At 50.3% G+C, this 17,946-nt stretch overlaps 1 protein-coding gene across 1 annotated transcript in view; it reads left to right on the top strand.

Moving 5' to 3' along the window:
• Positions 1–17,946, top strand: part of enox1 (ecto-NOX disulfide-thiol exchanger 1) — a 980,064-nt gene that overhangs the window by 939,121 nt on the left and 22,997 nt on the right. Inside the window, exon 12 of the mRNA XM_086006510.1 lies at positions 2,437–2,542. Within this exon, the coding sequence (XP_085862636.1) occupies positions 2,437–2,542 (106 nt within the window). The remainder of the gene's footprint in view (positions 1–2,436; positions 2,543–17,946) is intronic.

Raw genomic sequence — 17,946 nt, 5'->3', positions numbered from 1 at the left:
CTTCCCTGGAGGGGAGCCGGGGGGAAGGGTCGGAGGAGAGTGAAGCTCCGGGGCCCAGCGGCCTGCAGCAACGCGGGAGGGGTGGGGAATCTCGGCGGACCTCTCCCCAGAGGGTGAGTGCGGCCTCCAGTCCTGCGACGGTCAGCGCAGAGGAGGTGCGCCTCCTAGAGGAAATGGCCGTCCAGGCTGAGCGCAGGCACACTGAGCTCATGGCTGCAGTGGCAAGGATGCCTGACTCCATAGAGTCACTGGCAAGCAGTGTGCAGGAATTCGGGGCAGCACAGGCCCGGAGTCTGCAATAATTCAGTGCAGCACAGGCCAGGAGTCTGGAACTATTCAGTGCAGCACAGGCCAGAAGTCTGCAGGACATCGCGGCAGCACAGGCCAGGAGTCTGCAGGACTTCGCGGCAGCACAGTCGGCTTCTAGCCAAGTGCTCAGTCGTGCCGTCCATTCACTGGCTGGTGTCATGCGGACACAGACCAGGGCCACACGGGCACTAACTGCTGCCACCCTCGCTGGATCAGCCAGGCATCGCCAGGGCACTCGCCGCGCAGCAGCAGCCCAGCAGTCTGTCCTTCAGCTGTTTGCTGCGTATGCTGCAGTGCTGGCCCGTGCGAGTGCCAATGTGTCAGGCGACCAGCGAGCACCTGCGATCTGTCAGGTTGCCACCATTCCTGCAGCCGACACTGCCACTCCGCCATTGCAGCTGCCACGAGCTGCTGGACAGACTGCTGCCGCCCAGCCAGAGTTGGAGCAGTCAGCAGCCGGCCACTCCAAGGCCAGAGCTGGTGCAGGCCGACCCCCAAGGGCATCTGCTGTCTCGCCATCTGCCCCTCAGCAGCCTTCCCCCAGCCTTGCTGCAGCCACTGGGCTCCCATTGAGGAGGAGCAGCAGGGCGGGCAGGGGCCACGCAAGGATGCGCAAGGCATCGCCCTCGCAGGGAAAAAAGTAGAGGTATGCACAAATGCCTGGTGCTTGTTGTAAGGCCGACACTGGTGCAGTTGTTTTTGTGTAAGGCCGAGACTGGTGTCTTTCTTTATTTTTGTAAGGCCGAGACTGGTGTCTTTCTTTCTTTTTGTAAGGCCGAGACTGGTAGTTTTGTGTTTTTGGAGGGGGCTTCTCCACATGAGCATGTAATGTGGGAAGGGCAGAGGTTTTCAATAAATTATTGTTGTTAAATTGCAGTGTGCATGGTTTTTTGGTTAAGTCCTGGTTGCCCTGCTCGGCTGAGGGCTTGTGGAGCGGCTACATTCATCTGCTGACATTGGCACAAGCCATTCCCTGAGAGGGGGCCTAGAACCGACGTTCAATAAGCCGGCGACGGGCGGCCCTTGCACTTTGTGCCTCCCTCCTGTGCTGGTCCTCCTCCTCCTCCTCCTCCTCAGGTGGTCCTCCAATCAGTGGTGGCAGTGGCTGAGTCCTGCGGATAGCCAGGTTGTGCAGCATGCAGCAAACGACCACGAAATGGGAGACTCGCTCCGGCGAATACTGTAGGGCTCCACCGGAACGATCCAGACAGCGGAACCGTTGCTTCAGGATGCCGATTGTTTGTTCGATGATGTTCCTGGTCACTTGATGGCTCTCGTTGTATCCCTCTTCAGCAGGGGTGCTGGGCGCACGGAGCGGGGTCATCAGCCAGATACACAAAGGATAGCCTTTGTCCCCGATAAGCCATCCTTGTGGGTGAGGCTGTGCCTGGAACATGTCTGCCACAGAAGTCTGTCGCAGGATGAAGGCATCGTGGCTGCTGCCTGGAAAGCGGGCATTGACAGCTAGGATGAGCTGCCTGTGGTCACACACCAGCTGGACGTTCAGCGAATGGTAGCCCTTCCGGTTGCGGTAATCCTCGGCATTCTCCAGAGGTGCCCGCAAAGCCACATGCGTGCAGTCAATGGCGCCCTGCACCATGGGGAAGCCCACGAATGCTGCAAAGCCCATTGCACGCTGTTGCTGCTTGGCAAGGGCCATGGAGAAGGAGATGAACTGACGTCTCCTTTTGAAAAGGGCATTGGTCACCTTGCACTTCAAACAAAAAGTAATTAATTGGCTGTGGAGCACTTCTGTAGTGAAAAATGATATATAAAGTCAATCTTTTCTTTGCTGCAGCTCACTGAATCTTCATTCTGTAGAGACAGTGACCCCTTTTGCCCATTTGTGTAGCAGCACCCAGTGTGAACAATGTGCTGTGTCTGAATCTGCCTGAGCAGTAATCACCTCATCTACACGTTAGTATTCCAAATGAGAAAAGGAAGACTTAAAAAAAAATCCAGCTTGTTTCATTAGATGTTTTAGGTTCATGTAATTTCCCCTTAAGGTAGCAAATAATAATTGGAAAGGAACAATCACTTGTAATCAGGTGGATGATCATGTCAGTCTTCAAGTTTCTCAGAGGCTCATATTACACTGCGTTATTTCCCTTTATATTTTCTGCACAGGAGACGAATGGGTTCACCTTGTCCGTGTCCACCCAAGGCAGGCAAGCCAGTGAGGACAGTCCGGCTTCACGACATCTCAAATCAGAGAAAGAAGCTTTATTAGTGGGTAGAGTATCCTGATTTTCTCTTACTTTCAGTGCAAAATACCTTCTTGATTTATCTTACGCAAATTTTTTACTGCATGCCAGAAATCGTGAATGGAACATAGGAACAAGAGGAGGCCATTCAGCCCCTCGAGCCTTTTCCACCATTCCATTAGATGATTCATGATCTGTTTCTCAACTCAATCTGCCCGCTTTGGTTCTGTAACCCTTAATACCGTTACCTAACAAAAACCTATCAATCTCAGTTTTGAAATTTTCAGTGGATCCCCAGCCTCAACAGCTTTTTGGGGAGTGACCGGGAAAAGTGACTCAGTGACAGAAAGTACATGTAGGAAGCAGGGAGAAATGCAGTGCCAACAAACGGTTCACTTCCAATTCCTTACTCAGGGAGGATTTGTCCCTCTTAGGAAGAAACAAGAGAGAGGGAAAACTGTTTGTCAGAGTATTCCCACGAATGACGTGGTGCCAATATGTGGCTTTTAAATGCGCAGTTCCCAAGAACTGTGATTTTTGCAGGTGGCAACTAAAAACGGGCACCCACTTACACCTCGGTTGCTATAACCCTTTAACACTTTCCAGCACTGCTAATGAGCTAATGGAACCAGATGAACATGCAACATTTCACTAATCCAGCTGTGACGGTTTTCAGGAAAATGGCTGACCACCAAGTTGGAAGGAAAGATACTTAACAACCAGGCTCTGCACATCCAGGCCGCCTTTGTTATGGAGCAGTGCAAGCAAATGTTTAGGTGGGGACGACAGCCCCCCCAGATAGATGCAAAGCAAGTATGCAATCATACGTCATGGCAAGAGTGACTGAGGTGTCAACTGCTCGGAGGATCTGGGTGTTTGTTTGAAATGGGTTTACACTCGAGTTGAAATAGAGATCGGAGCCACGTCACATGAATATGTTAAACGTTCATCTCCTAATGCACAGTAATTTCTAGGCTATCATCTCAGTCCCCCCTGCCTTTATATTTAAAGACAGAACTGGCACATAACTGCAGGTTGCAGTGTGCAACTGGTGGTGGACACTATGACCAGCAGCAAGTCACTCCATAGGAGGAAGCAATAGTTGATTTATTCAAGAGGGAACGTCTGGAAGGCACTGGGGCTGTGGTGAGTGGTGGAGTGCACAAAATTATTGGTATGTATTCTTTTGATTAGATATTCATCATGTCCATGACTAAGAACATAATAGAAACATAGAAGATAGGAGCAGGAGTAGGCCATTTGGCCCTTCGAGCCTGCTCCGCCATTCAATGAGATCATGGCTGATCATCCAAATTCAGTACCCTGTCCTGATATGGCCTTCTCCCCGTATCCCTTGATCCCTTTAGCCTCAAGAAATATATCCAATTCGTTCTTGAATATATTTAATGAACTGGCCTCCACCGCCCTCTGTGGCAGAGAATTCCACAGGTTCACCACTCTCTGGGTGAAGAAATTCCTCCTCATTTCTGTCCTAAATGGCTTACCCCTTATCCTTAGACTATGACCCCTGGTTCTGGACTCCCCGGCCATCAGAAACATCCTTCCTGCATCTAGTCTGTCCAGACCTGACAGAATTTTATAGGTTTCGATGAGACCCCCTCTCAATCTTCTAAACTCCAGTGAGTATAAGCCCAATCGACACAATCTCTCCTCATACGTCATTCCTGCCATCCCAGGTATCAGCCTGGTGAATCTTTGCTGTACTCTCTCCATGGCAAGAACGTCCTTCCTCAGGTAAGGTGACCAAAACTGCACACAATACTCAAGGTGCAGTCTCACCAAGGCCCTGTACAACTGTAGCAAGACATCCTTGTTCCTGTACTCAAACCCTCTTGCTACGAAGGCCAACATACCATTTGCCTTCTTAACCGCCTGCTGCACCTGCATGCTTACCTTCAGTGACTGGTGCACAATAACACCCAGGACTCTTTGCACTTCCCCTTCTCCCAATCTATTGCCATTCAAATAATAATCTGCCTTCCTGTTTTTGCCACCAAAGTGGATAACCTCACATTTATCCACATTATAGTGCATTTGCCATGTTTCTGCCCAATCACCCAACCTGTCCAAATCGTACTGGAGTTTCACGACATCCTCCTCACAGCTTACCCTCCCACCCAGCTTTGTGTCGTCTGCAAATTTGGAGATATTACATCCAATTCCCTCGTCCAGATCATTAATATATATTGTGAACAGCTGGGGTCCTAGGACCGATCCTTGCGGTACCCCACTAGTCACTGCCTGCCACTCGGAAAACGACCCGTTTATTCCAACTCTTTGCTTTCTGTCCGCCAACCAGCTCTCTATCCAAGTCAATACCTTGCCCCCAGTCCCATGTGCCTTAATTTTGCACGCTAATCTCTTATGTGGGACCTTATCGAAAGCCTTCTGAAAGTCCAAATACACCACATCCACTGGTTCTCCTTTATCTATTTTACCAGTTACATCCTCAAAAAGTTCCAGTAGATTAGTCAAGCATGATTTACCTTTTGTAAATCCATGCTGACTTTGTCCGATCCTGTCACTGCTTTCCAAGTGCTCTGCTATTACATCTTTTATAATAGACTCTAGCATTTTCCCCACTACCGATGTCAGGCTTACCGGTCTACAATTCCCCGCTTTTTCTCTACCACCTTTTTTGAATAGTGGGGTAACATTAGCTACCCTCCAATCCATGGGTACCGTTCCAGAGTCTATCGAGTTCTGGAAGATGACCAGCAATGCATCTACTATCTCTAGGGCCACCTCCTTAAGTACCCTGGGATGTAGACCATCAGGCCCTGGGGATTTATCGGCCTTCAGTCCCATCAATTTTCCTAACACCATTTCCCTACAAATACTGATTTCTTTCAGTTCCTCCCTTTCATCAGACCCTATGTTCCCCGGCATCTCTGGGAGGTTATTTGTGTCCTCCTTTGTGAAGACAGAACCAAAGTATGTATTTAGTTGGTCTGCCATTTCCTTGTTTCCCATTATAAATTCCCCTGATTCTGACTGTAAGGGACCTACACTTGACTTCACCAATCTTTTTCTCTTCACATATCTATAAAAGCTTTTACAGTCAGTTTTTATGTTCCCTGCTAGCTTACTCTCATATTCTATTTTCCCTTTCTTAATTAATCCCTTTGTCCTCCTTTGTTGACTCCTAAACTGCTCCCAATCCTCAGGAATATTGCTTTTTCTAGCCAATTTATATGTCCTCTCCTTGGATCTTATGCTATCCCTAATTTCCCTGGTTAGCCACGGTTGAGTCACCTTTTTTGTTTTATTTTTATGCCAAACTGGGATGAACAAATTCTGTAGCTCATCCATTCGGTCTTTGAATGTTTGCCATTGCCTATCCACCGTCAACCCTTTGAGTGACATTCCCCAATCAATCCTACCCAACTCGCTCCTCAGACCATCGTAGTTTCCTTTATTTAAATTGAGGACCCTTGTCTCTGAGTCAACTACTTCATTCTCCATCTTAATGAAGAATTCAATCATATTATGATCGCTCCGACCCAAGGGGCCTCGTACAACAAGATTGCTAATTAATCCTTTCTCGTTACATAATACCTAGTCTAAGATGGCCTGATCTCTGGTTGGTTCCTCGACATATTGGTCCAGGAAACCATCCCGTAAACACTCCAGGAATTCCTCCTCCACAGTATTGTTACTAATTTGGTTGGCCCAATCTATATGTAGATTAAAGTCACCCATGATGACTGCTGTGCCCTTATTACACGCTTCTTTAATTTCCCTTTTAATGCCATCCCCAACCTCTGCCTTACTGTTTGGAGGTCAATATACCACTCCCACTAATGTTTTTTTCCCCTTAGTATTTCTCAATTCTACCCATACAGATTCCACATCATCAGAGCTAATATCCTTCATTACAATTGTAAGTAATGGCACTACAGTAACCAAATGAATCAATCTGCGCCGATACTCATAATACCCACTCTGCTCTCTTCACAGAGCAAGAAGAACTCAAGAGTGTAGCAGGTACACCTGAGGAGCATTGCTTACCTGAGCACTGATCGACACCGCCCCCACTTGAAACAGGCACCAGCACAGATACACGGACGGCAGAAGAGAACTCGAGTGATGTTGAGGAGGAGGGTGAAGCATCTGGTGGTGGAAGGTTGATGAGGGGGTCAGCTGCTGGAGAGCTGAGTGCCTACCTCAGTCCCATGGGAATACCGAGCTTGTTGGAGCAGCAACACCACATTGCAGAGTCACTTGCCCCCCTCCCCCACACACACTGCATTGGAAATTGTCTGGACCCAGGTGTTCATTGCCATCTGCCACAGAGTGACCTTACTAATCGATGGTTAAATGTATTGCAGTCTGCCATTTAGTACATGACAACACCAGTGGCATCTACCTCAGGCCAGAATAACAAAGGGAGCGTCACCCTTTGAATGTTCCAACTGTTGCTATGGGATTCGAACTCCATTATTAGCTCATGCTATTTGGCTGCCCCCACTGCCTGGTGCAGTAACTGAGGGGTATCAAGCACCTCAAATGTGCTCCGCACTCTCAGCCACCCTCTTCTCTTTCTCTACCAGCTCTGCTGAGATGGTCCGCCCAATGGCTGCTCGTTCCACATCCACTAGCAGAAAGCTCATCGGTGATATCGACTTCCATTGCTGCTTTGGTGAAACTTCAAAATCTGCTGGGCCCACTGAAGCAGGACTGACCAGCAGTAAACGCTCCCTCTTTGATTTGACTATTCGTCTAAGGAATGTCACACAAACTTATCAAATGACGCTGAGAAATAAAAATCAGGCCGCTTACTCACCTTTCATTAACCTCATTCACTCCTCTCCAGGAGGGGTATGAAAGCTCAGGCCAACAGCTGTTGCCACTTTCTCCTGACATGACACCACTTTAGACTCACAGCTCCCTTTTTGTTAAAATTTGTGTCGTACCCTACATGAAGCAATCTTCCCATTGGATTAAATGTAGGGGCCAATTCTGTGAATGCCTCACCTGCAGATATGCTTATTGAGACCTCCATTAGAGACTAAGCTCCCCGCTCGCACAGCACATTTCATAGAATCATAGAATAGTACAGCACAGAAGGAGGCCATTTGGCCCATCGAATCTGTGCCGGCTCTTTCAAAGAGCGATCCAGTTAGTCCCACTCCCCTGCTCTTTCCCATATCCCTGCAATGTTTTCTCCTTCAAGTATTTATCCAATTCCCTTTTGAAGGCTGCTATTGAATCTGTATCCACCACCCGATCAGGCAGTGCATTCTCCTAACCACTTGTTGCGTATAAAGGTTTTTCCTCATGTCACTTCTGGTTCTTTTGCCAATCACCTTAAATCTGTGCCCTCTCATTATCGACCCTTCAGCCATTGGAAAGTTTCTCTTTATTACACTATCTAAACCGTTCATGATTTTAAACACCTCTATCAAATCTCCTCTTCACCTTCTCTGCTCCAAGGAGAACAACCCCAGCTTTTCCAGTCTATCCACGTAACTGAAGTCCCTCATCCCTGGAACTATTCTAGTAAATCTCTTCTGTACCCCCTCTAAGGCCTTCATGTCCTTCCTAGAGTGTAGTGCCCAGAATTGGACACAGTACTCCAGCTGGGACAGAACTAGTGTTTTATATTGGTCTAGCATAACTTCCTGACTTTTGTACTCTATGGCCTCGATTTTAACTGAGCCGTGGAAGTGGGCTTGGAGGCATGTGGGGGGTTAAAATCGCAAAAACTGGCGGGCGGGACCCCCCCGCGCCTGGTTCCCGACTCCGAGCCATTTTTACTCAGGCTGGTCCCGAATCCGTCCTGCATCCAACAGGCGCGACTGGTCTTTAAGGCCCTTAATCACCACCAAATGGCCTCTATAATGACATTTTAACAGTCCCTTGCACTTTTAACCCTTTTCTGGGCATTAGAGGAGCTTGAGCACCAGGCGCAGCAGCAGCAGAACCAGGAACAACAGCAGCACCAGCAACAGCAACAGCAGCAGCAGCAGGAGCGACAGGCTGCTGCTCACCCACCTGAGGCAGCACAGGCCAGAAGGGGCCAATGCATGGAAGCCCGTCGGCGCAGGAGATACCCCCCAAACAGGGTCTACAGACACAGGGTCAGCTACCTCAACATGACTGAGCAGCAGTGCCAAAGACAGCTCCGACTTTCGCGAGAGGTAGTGACTGACATCTGCGCAATGCTACAGCAAGACCTGCTGCCCAGAGGACCAGGTCATAGAGTCATAGAGTTTTACAGCACAGAAAGAGGCCCTTCGGCCCATCGTGTCTGTGCCGCCCTTACCAGTGGCCATCAAAGTCACCACCACACTCAACTTTTTTGCCTCAGGCTCATTCCAGGAATCATCAGCAGACATCAGCGGCATTTCCCAGGCGGCCACACACACTTGCATCATGCAGGTAACTGATGCCCTCTTTGCCCTCGCGCACAATCACATCCATTTCACCAAGGATCGCGCAAGTGTGACGGTGCGAGCGGTTGGATTAGCTCATCTGGCAGACTTCCAAGGGTGCAGGGCGCCATTGACTGCACACATGTGGCCCTTAGGGCACCCCATCGCAATCCAGGTATTTTTGTCAACCGCAAGGGCTTCCACTCCCTTAACGTTCAGCTGGTGTGTGACCACAAGAAGGAGATTTTGCATGTTTGCGCCATGTACCCTGGCAGTTGCCATTACTCCTTCATACTGCGCCAGTCTACTGTGCCTCCGCTATTCAGGCCGCCAGACCAACTTCACGGATGGCTACTTGGAGACAAGGGCTATCCCCTGAGGACTTGACTAATGATGCCGTTGAGGAGGCCAGCCAATGAAGCTGAGGAGCGCTACAACTCCAGCCACATTTCCACCAGATCCATTATCGAGCAAACCATTGGTTTGCTGAAGATGCGCTTCAGATGCCTGGATAGATCAGGTGGAGCCCTACAGTACTCAGCAGCCAGGGTCCCCAGAATCATCGTGGTTTGCTGTGCACTTCACAACATGGCACAGTGTCATGGCTTGCAGATTCCTGAGGACCAAATGGCTCCTCACATACCCTCCTCAGATGATGATGATGAGGAGGAGGGCAAAAACAACCATCCTGCAGAGGACCAACAACCAGCGGCAGAATTACACCAGAACATTGCTGCCCGGAATGCAAGGAACGCACTCATCCTGGCCAGATTCGCTTAGCCTAGCCAATCAAGCACTTTTGCCTTGCAGCTTCTTACGTGAGCATCGACAATGGCCAAGACCCTGCGGATTCCTAGCTATTTGTCCAGCATACTGACAATTGCAAGTAATCCTAAGCCCTCAATGTGAAAGTCCCATTCGTGAAATGACACACACCATAAATACAGCAGTAGCCATCAGACTTTTTATTGACAGAATTCATCTGATGGCTTTTTTTAACAATACATAACATTTCACCCAAGTGACTACCCTTGTGACTACTTGTGCTTTATTTTCCTCTTACGCGTGCTCCTACGTCGTGGTTCCCCTGTGGCTTCAGCAGATGTGAAGGCTCCTTGCTCACTTTCCTGCTGCTCCTGTCTCGACACCTTTGGCGAGTGTCCTCTGGGGTGGCGAGCCTGTGAGGGCTCGTCAACAGTCTGCTGCTCCTGCGGCTGTGCAGGGGTTGAGACATCTATCTCACTTGGGTGTGGACTCCGATGGGGTTCTGACCGAGGGCTCTGCAGTGGCATGGAAGTGTGAGCGCCTGGAGAGAAACCCCCACTTCCTTGAGGTCTGCCACCAACCTCCCTCTCATGGGTCAGGTCCCCCTCTGCGCCTGCAAGTGGCTGGAGAGCACCTTGCTGCACATCAGGGGGGCCATGGGGACCCTATCTGCAATGGCAGTCCTACTCAGAAGGACTTCCATGAAGGTCTGGTTTCTATGTTCAATAGATGCCCATCGCTCCTCAAGAGATGTCATTCTATTCTGAACACTCACCATGTTTTCCATACCCTGGCGACTAACCTCCTCCATGGCCGTAGCCCTCCTCTCCTCTACCATAGCCAGCCTTACCACAGAGGCAGCAATCATTTCCACGTAGGTAGCCATCCTTTCCGTGTTGATGCGTTCATGCGCCAATGACTCCACAAAGGCTCTGCTCATGTTCGCTATGGACTCCTCCATTCGCTCCACACTCACAGCGACCCTAGAGACAAAACCTGCCAGAGACTCCTGCATCTGTGCATGGAGTTCCATCACCTCTGATCTTATGGATGGACCCAGAGGCAGAGGGTTGACATGCAGCTGAGCCGAGCTGGCAGAATCCTGCACCCTCCGACGAGGACTCTCCACTGCTGTCCCTGTCTCCACAATCTGCTGATGCTCACTTGTGAGCTGCGATACACCAGGTGACAACACTACTGTATGTCCCGAAGGTCCCACCGAGGTGTGAGTGTCTGCGCTGGTGCTGGGTGCGCTTATTTCTGCTAATGGTGCGCCCTCAGAGGTTACAGCTTCCTCTGAGGAGTCTGGAAGCTCAGGCTCTTCCTGCTGGACAGTGGGGACGGCTCTCGATGGTCCTGTGGGGGAGTAAAGGAAAGAGTTAGAAATGTGAGGTCAAGGTTACATGCACATTGCATATTGCAGATGATCATAAGTCCATCTGTTATAGCTTCAGAATCATTATCAGCGACTCATGCAATGTCAATGAGAGAGATGGAAAACTATTCTGTCACCAGCTTGCTGTGATGCACCCGTTTGTCCATCTCCAACGTGCGCAACTTTTTCAACCCCGACAATTTCCAGGACGGCTTCCTCCCAGGGGATGAGCTGGGCTAATGAAGGTGGGCCTCCACCTGTCCTGGCTCTTTCCCTTTTATTGTGAGCTCTCTTTTCCTGCAATGAGGGAGACAAGTGGAGGTTGAGTGAGAATGAAGGAGTAAGTGTAGAGATTGCATAGCATAGATACTTAGAAGGAGACAAAGATGGAGTGAGGTTGCAAGATCAAGGGCCCTCCCTGTGTGTTATCAGTTGTGTTCAAAGCATCAGAGTGATAGGGAGTGTGAGGGCTGCATGGCGAAATAGTTATGCGATTGTGAGCATAGAGAGAGAGGGAATGGGTAAGGGTGCATGGATGTGAGTGTCAAGTAGGATGTGGAGGAAGAGATTGTTAAATCTGAGTGCTGGTGAGGAAAGGCAATGGGGATCAGATTGAGGGTGATGGGAACTTCATACTTACTTTTCCAGTGCGTTGAGGGTCATGGAATCTTTTCCTGCACTGCATCCAGGTACGCCGTGTGACCCCCAAGGAGTTGACCTCCCCAGCCACCTGTATCCACACAGCCTTGGTCTGACTGGGAGGCCTCTTCCTCCCTGATGAAGGGAACAGGACCTCCCTGTGGGCCCTAGCCCCATCCACCAATGCCTGTAGTGCTGCCTCGTCAAACTTAGGAGCTGCTCCTGGCCTCCCGCTGGCCATTGTTCCTGCAGGTTCCTGTGCCATCAAATGGAGAAACCTTGGCAGTCTTCAGAGGAAGCAAGGCTTGCTGTGGACCTTAAATGCAACAGCAATGATGACGTCATCGGAGGGGACTTTCAGTCATGAAAAACCCATTTGCAAAGGCTTCCCACACGTTGGAAATCAATTGGCCAATTGGGTTAAAATTGCATCAATCTCACACATCCATTTAGATTCGTGTGGGAAACACGAAATTCAGGGAACCCGCCAATAGCCCGCAGCTGAGTTAAAATCGAGGCCTATGCCTCTATTTATAAAGTCCAGGATCCCATATGCTTTATTAGCTGCTTTGTTAATCTGTCCTGCCACCTTCAAAGATTTGTGCACAAGCACCCCCAGGTCTCTCTGTTCTTGCACCCCCTTTAAACTTGTACCATTCAGTGTGTGTGGTCTCTCCTCATTCTTCCGACCAAAATGTATCACCTCACACTTCTCTCCATTTGCCATTTGTAAAACCAACCCTGTAGTTTTATGGCGTATAGCAGCCATTCTTCACATATATTATATTACTAGCTGAAGTGCCCGGCGGTGCCGAGGCTTTTTCGAGGGCATGTTGTTGTTGTGTGAAGAGAGAGAGAGAGAGCGCGACTGGGGGGGAAGAGAGAGAGCGACTGGGGGGTAGAGAGAGAGCAACTGGGGGGTAGAGAGAGAGGGCGGGGGGGAAGGGAGGGCGGTGGGGAAGGGAGGGCGGTGGGGGGGAGGGCGGGCGGGGGGGGAAGGGAGGGGGGGAAGGGAGGGCGGGGGGGAAGGGCGGGGGGGAGGGGGGGAAGGAAGGGAGGGGGGAAGGGAGGGGGGGAGGGGGGAAGTGGAAGGGAGGGGAGGGGGGAAGGGGAAGGGGGGGAAGGGAGGGGGGGAAGGGGAAGAGGGGAGGGGAAGGGGGAGAGTCCCCGAGCCCCCTGATCCCCGTCCCCCCAAACTCCCGAGCCCCCTGGTTGGCCCCCCCGAGACTCGCCCCCCCCACCCCAGAGGCTCGCCCCCCCCACCCCAGAGGCTCGCCCCCCCCCCCACCAACCAAGCACCGAACTCCGGAGGCGCGATCTTCCGAGCACCGGCCTCCCGAGCTGGCTTCAAGATTGCGGCTGTGCGAGACGGCCGGCGGGCCCAGTTGCCAGGGTAATGCTTGACGCTCACCAAGCCCCGCCCCCCGGCCGAGCCAGAGAGAGAGACGCCGCGTCTCAGCTGCTCCTGCTGCGCGCGCACCCTTTAGTAAGATAGCGGCGCTGGGCTGAGGCCCGCCCCTCCAGCCTTCGAGTGGGGCCGGGAGGTGCCTAGCTCGGGCGTGGGTGCGGAGGAGAGGCCGAGGCTTCGAGGCCTACCTGGAAAAATGGGGAAAGGTAGGAAAATTAATGAGATTAGATAAGTTAATGACTTTCTAAATCATTTTTTTTTAAAACAATATGGCCTAGAAATTCACTTGGGCGCGGGCAGCTCGCTCGCGCCCAAAAGTTAGCGCTGGGTGGGGAGGCATTAGCGCGCGCCGTATATTCGTCTTCTGCGCCCCAATTTGGAAGCGGGCGCTATACCAGGGTGTGCCCGCCTCCGTTTGGGGCGCTGCAACTGAATATCGGCGCGCTAGTTGCCGCAGCGCCACCCGATGCGGTGCGGCAGGCTGCGGTACTGCAGGCCTCCTCCTTCTCTTAAGGGGGAGGTGCCTGCAACGGCCGGAGCCCCGATCACGAGTGCCAGCAAAAGAGCCCGGCACAACGGAGAAGTGCCGTGCTCCACGGAAACCAGCCGGCAATGCCGCGGGGGGTTGGAGGAGGCCGGGGAGGAGGTGCGGGCAGGCAGCCGCCGAAAAAGCGGCCGGCCGCACCTTCCGCTTTAAAGCGCCCCACTATGGCAGCAGGACGGCCCCGTTTTCTGGTCGCTGTTTGCGCCCGCTTCGGAGGAGGCGGCCGCGAATAAATATGGGGATCAGCGTGGTTTCGGGGCGTTACGGGGCACCGCCCACACCGATGACATCATCGGTCCCGGCGCAGCGCTAACGGCTACCGCCGCCAATACCGCTGCACTCAATTTCCGCGCTACCACCCCGCCGGCGCAAACGACCTCTTTAGGCGCTAAGTGGGTGCAAGGCCCACTGAATTTCTAGGCCTATGTGTTTTAAAAGCAACGTTTTTTTTAAAGACGCAGAAAGCGGGAAAATGAAAGGAAAAGTTTGGAATCAAGATGGCGGCGACTCACCTCGGTTCAGAACGATAAGGCCCGCCCACACACGCACCGATTGGCCCGGCGGCACACGCCAGCAACCCGGCGTACGATTGGTCGAGCTCGAGGTCACTCTGTCGCTAATGAGCGGATAATGAGATGCTAATGAGCGGAATGTTGAAGGTTTTTCGGATACCACGGGCGCAATTTTAGCCCGGCCGAAACGTAAATACGTTTAAAACCGTCTCGGAAGCGTAAGCTTTCTTTGGAGGTAACGCGCGCGTAGGTACGCCCTGTAACTTTCGAGCGCATAGCCCGCCAGACGCACATGCGATGACAGACAGACAGACAGAAGGACAGAAGGACAGATGTACCGATTTATATATATAGATAGATACGTGGATCGATGTCCCAGGTTACTTTTGCACCAGAAAGATGCCCAGAACCCACCGTTTCCAATTTTAAGTGTCGCTTCTTGACAGGCAACTCTGTTGCCCAGCCAAAGTCGGCAGGGTCCTAATTCACCAAATTCACGATGACATCGTTGGGCCCCGGCAGCCATGTTATCTCTGGCCTGAGCCTGGGATCCACCGCTGCTTTCCCACCAGATGAAGGTCAACCTGAGGAGGATAGAGAACCTGAAGAGGACCCTCCAGGTAAGTGTTTTTACTTTCCTTTGTGGGGCCCAGAGGAAGAGGAGTGCGCTTCCAGGCTGCACAAGGAATGTCTCGGCCTTCCCCGCCCCGGACTTCCCCTCTTCCCTGCCCGAGACCGCCTTCCCCCCGCCACCTCCGATCCCCCTTCCCCACATATATCTGAGTGCTAGCGGGCGGCCAAGGACCACCTGATTTTCCAGATGCCGGGAGCCACTTTCCGTCCAGTTCTCACTAGTTGCATGCGGGATATGGACTGCCGGCATGTTAATGAGGCCTGCTAGTTAAAATCACCACGGCCCCCATACCGCCGCGGGCCATTGGGAAATGAACTGAAACCAACGGTTTGGAAACCTGCTAGCAGTTAAAATCCTCCCCCCCCCACAGAGTCTTAATAGGGGAATCGAATGAATATATTTATTTACAGTACATTGAATTTACAGCACAGAAACAGGCCGGTCAGCCCAACAGGTCTAGGCCAGTGTTTATGCTCCACATGAGCCTCCTCCCACCCTACTTCATCTCACCCTATCAACATATCCCTCTGTTCCTTTCTCCCTCATGTGTTTATCTGGCTTCCCCTTAAACGCATCGATGCTATTCGCCTCAACCACTCCATATGGTAGCGAGTTCCACATTCTAGCCATTCTATCAAAGTATGAAGCAGAAAAGAAATTAGTAAATACTGTCAGATACAAATTTGAAATGCAATTATAAAGAAAAATGCTCTTAATGATTAAATTACCTCTTTTAAGAAATATCTTTGGATAGTAACAAAATCTATAGCTCTCACATTCTGCCTCTCTTCAATGTTCATTTCTGCTGAGCGGAATTGATTGTAATTTACGTAACGCCAACCTCAAGTTTTGGAATTCTCCTTCTGAACTCAGAATTAACTGAACACCTGTGCCGCCTATAAGCTGTTGGGTATCGAAGGCATTTGCTCTGGCAGATCTCACAGGTTCCTCTCCCAAACCATAGCAAACTCCTGCTTTCCCATCAATGAAGAGATGCTCACAGATTGGCTCCCCGGCAAATAGAGAATCCTTAACAATCTTACTCTGCAAAAATGCAAAATTACCGTGAACAATTTGAATAGGACAACATCGATTGTCAGGCTGCTCATGCTCCAATCAGCAGAGAGACACATTCGTGTTTCTCAGAAATCACTTAATACTCAGGTTTCCAGGCACACTCAATTAGCATACAGGAAGTGTAGCTGTCTACAACTATATAATGATGATTGAAAACAGTAGCCATCATCTGAATGTTAGTTTATACTGACATACTACATAGATTTTACAGCACAGAAACAAGCCATTCGGCCCAGCAGGTCTGTGCTGGTGTTTATGCTTCACATGAGCCTTCGCCCACCCTACTTCATCTACCCTCTTCAACATATCCTTCTATTCCTTTCACCCCCATGTGCTTATCTAGCTTCCACTTAAATGCATCTTTGCTATTCACCTCAACATAGAAACATAGAAGATAGTGTTAAGTATGTGTATTGTATTGAACAATTAACACAAAGACTTAAACGTATAACTCAAACAGGTCTTTACTGGTTGGAGGTAGGGACTGCACGTAGGTCTTCACTTCATGCCCACAGGCGGGAACTGAGGGGAGATCAGTACCCACAGTACTATTTATACCCCTATGGCCAGGAGTGGTACTGCATATCACTACACCCTACAAGTAGTGCAGTCCTGTCCATAGGTTCAAAGTAGCACACATATTACATACACAACATTCCTCCCTTCCTAGCTTTACAGTCATCTCCCCATTTAACATAACGTAATAACATATATACATATATAACTTTAGGTTTACATAACAGAATAACATAGATACATAGATAACTTCATGTCAAAACAGATCACAGATTCAGTCTCTGCGGAAAACAGTTCACAGATTCAATCTCTGTGGTGTAGTCGGTTCACGTTGCTGGAGTGACTCATTCAATAGTCCTTCCATGGATTTAACAGTTTGAACTTCCGAACTGAATTGGCTCCGTTCGGAGGGACCACGTGTGTGATCTGGTAGAGGTAATAATGGTTCAGATGGGTCATCTTCTGTTTCGACTTTTCCTTTTCTGCTTCTTGGAGACTCTCTGGGCTCCACTGTCAGCTGCCAGCTGCATGCGCAGTTCCTCCTTCTCTTCCTCCTTTTTCCGTAGTAGAGCCACCTTCTCCCGATGTTCTGTAGACTTTCGGCGCTCCTCCATGATTCTGTATGGTGGGAGTTGAAGTTACAAGTTGGGCAGGACAGGACATAGTAATATTCGGTGTCGTCCTGATCTCGGCCAGCGAGAGGGTCTTCTATTTCCTCCATACCCAGCTGGGCGTTAGCCAGCTTTTGTTCCAAGTCCAGACATCTTTCCTGAAGAGACTTCTTCATGCGTACCTCTTCATCCAGCTTTTTCTGGGCTTTCAGCAAGTCGTTTACTAATGACCTCATTTGAGATTTTACTACTTCAACTTCTTTTGGAGATTGATTGATCGGACCATTCAATCCCTCTACCGGAGCAGCTGTTTCAGCGGTCTGTTGTTCTACGTTGACGTGAGTCAACGTACTTTTGGCATCCAAGGGCTGCTCTGTTGCAGTCATCTCAGTCTGTGTTGCCACCTCAGCTCTTCCAATAACCTTTGAGAGCTCCGAACCCCTTTCGTTTGAATATTGAAGTTCGTGTTCAAGTTTTTCCCATTTCAGAGTCCTGTCCTTCAGCATATGCAGGAGTTGGCTGACCGTTAACTCCTCTGACATCAGACGTTTTGTGTGCTCCTGCTCCATTTTCTCCATCAGCTGCTTCTGTTGTCTTTCCACAACGATAACATTTGCCAGAACTCACACCCAATTTGTGTGCACTGAGCTCCGGTGACCGTAGCTGCATTACTGCCGTGCCTCTCGCTGCGGCTTCATGTGCTGCTGCCATAGTGACCGCCTTCTCAAGCGTCAGCTCATTCTCCTCGAGCAGTCGCTTTTGTGTATCCTGTTTAAATAAACCACACACAAATTTGTCTCGTAGTGCATCTGTCAGTCCCGTTCCAAACTGGCAATATTTCGCTAATTTACGCAATTCCAGCAAATATTCAGCATTGCTTTCATGCTGTAGCTGCCTTCTGTCGTAAAATTTAAATCGTTCCGCTAGCATCAGCGGCGTGGGGTTTAGACGATC

This window comes from Somniosus microcephalus, chromosome 14, assembly GCF_052327205.1.
Source record: "Somniosus microcephalus isolate GS21.2 chromosome 14, FLI_Smic_1.0, whole genome shotgun sequence".
In the NCBI taxonomy this organism is placed as follows: domain Eukaryota; kingdom Metazoa; phylum Chordata; class Chondrichthyes; order Squaliformes; family Somniosidae; genus Somniosus; species Somniosus microcephalus.
The sequence above is the reverse complement of the archived record's forward strand: the minus strand, read 5'-3'. Positions and strand labels throughout refer to the sequence as shown.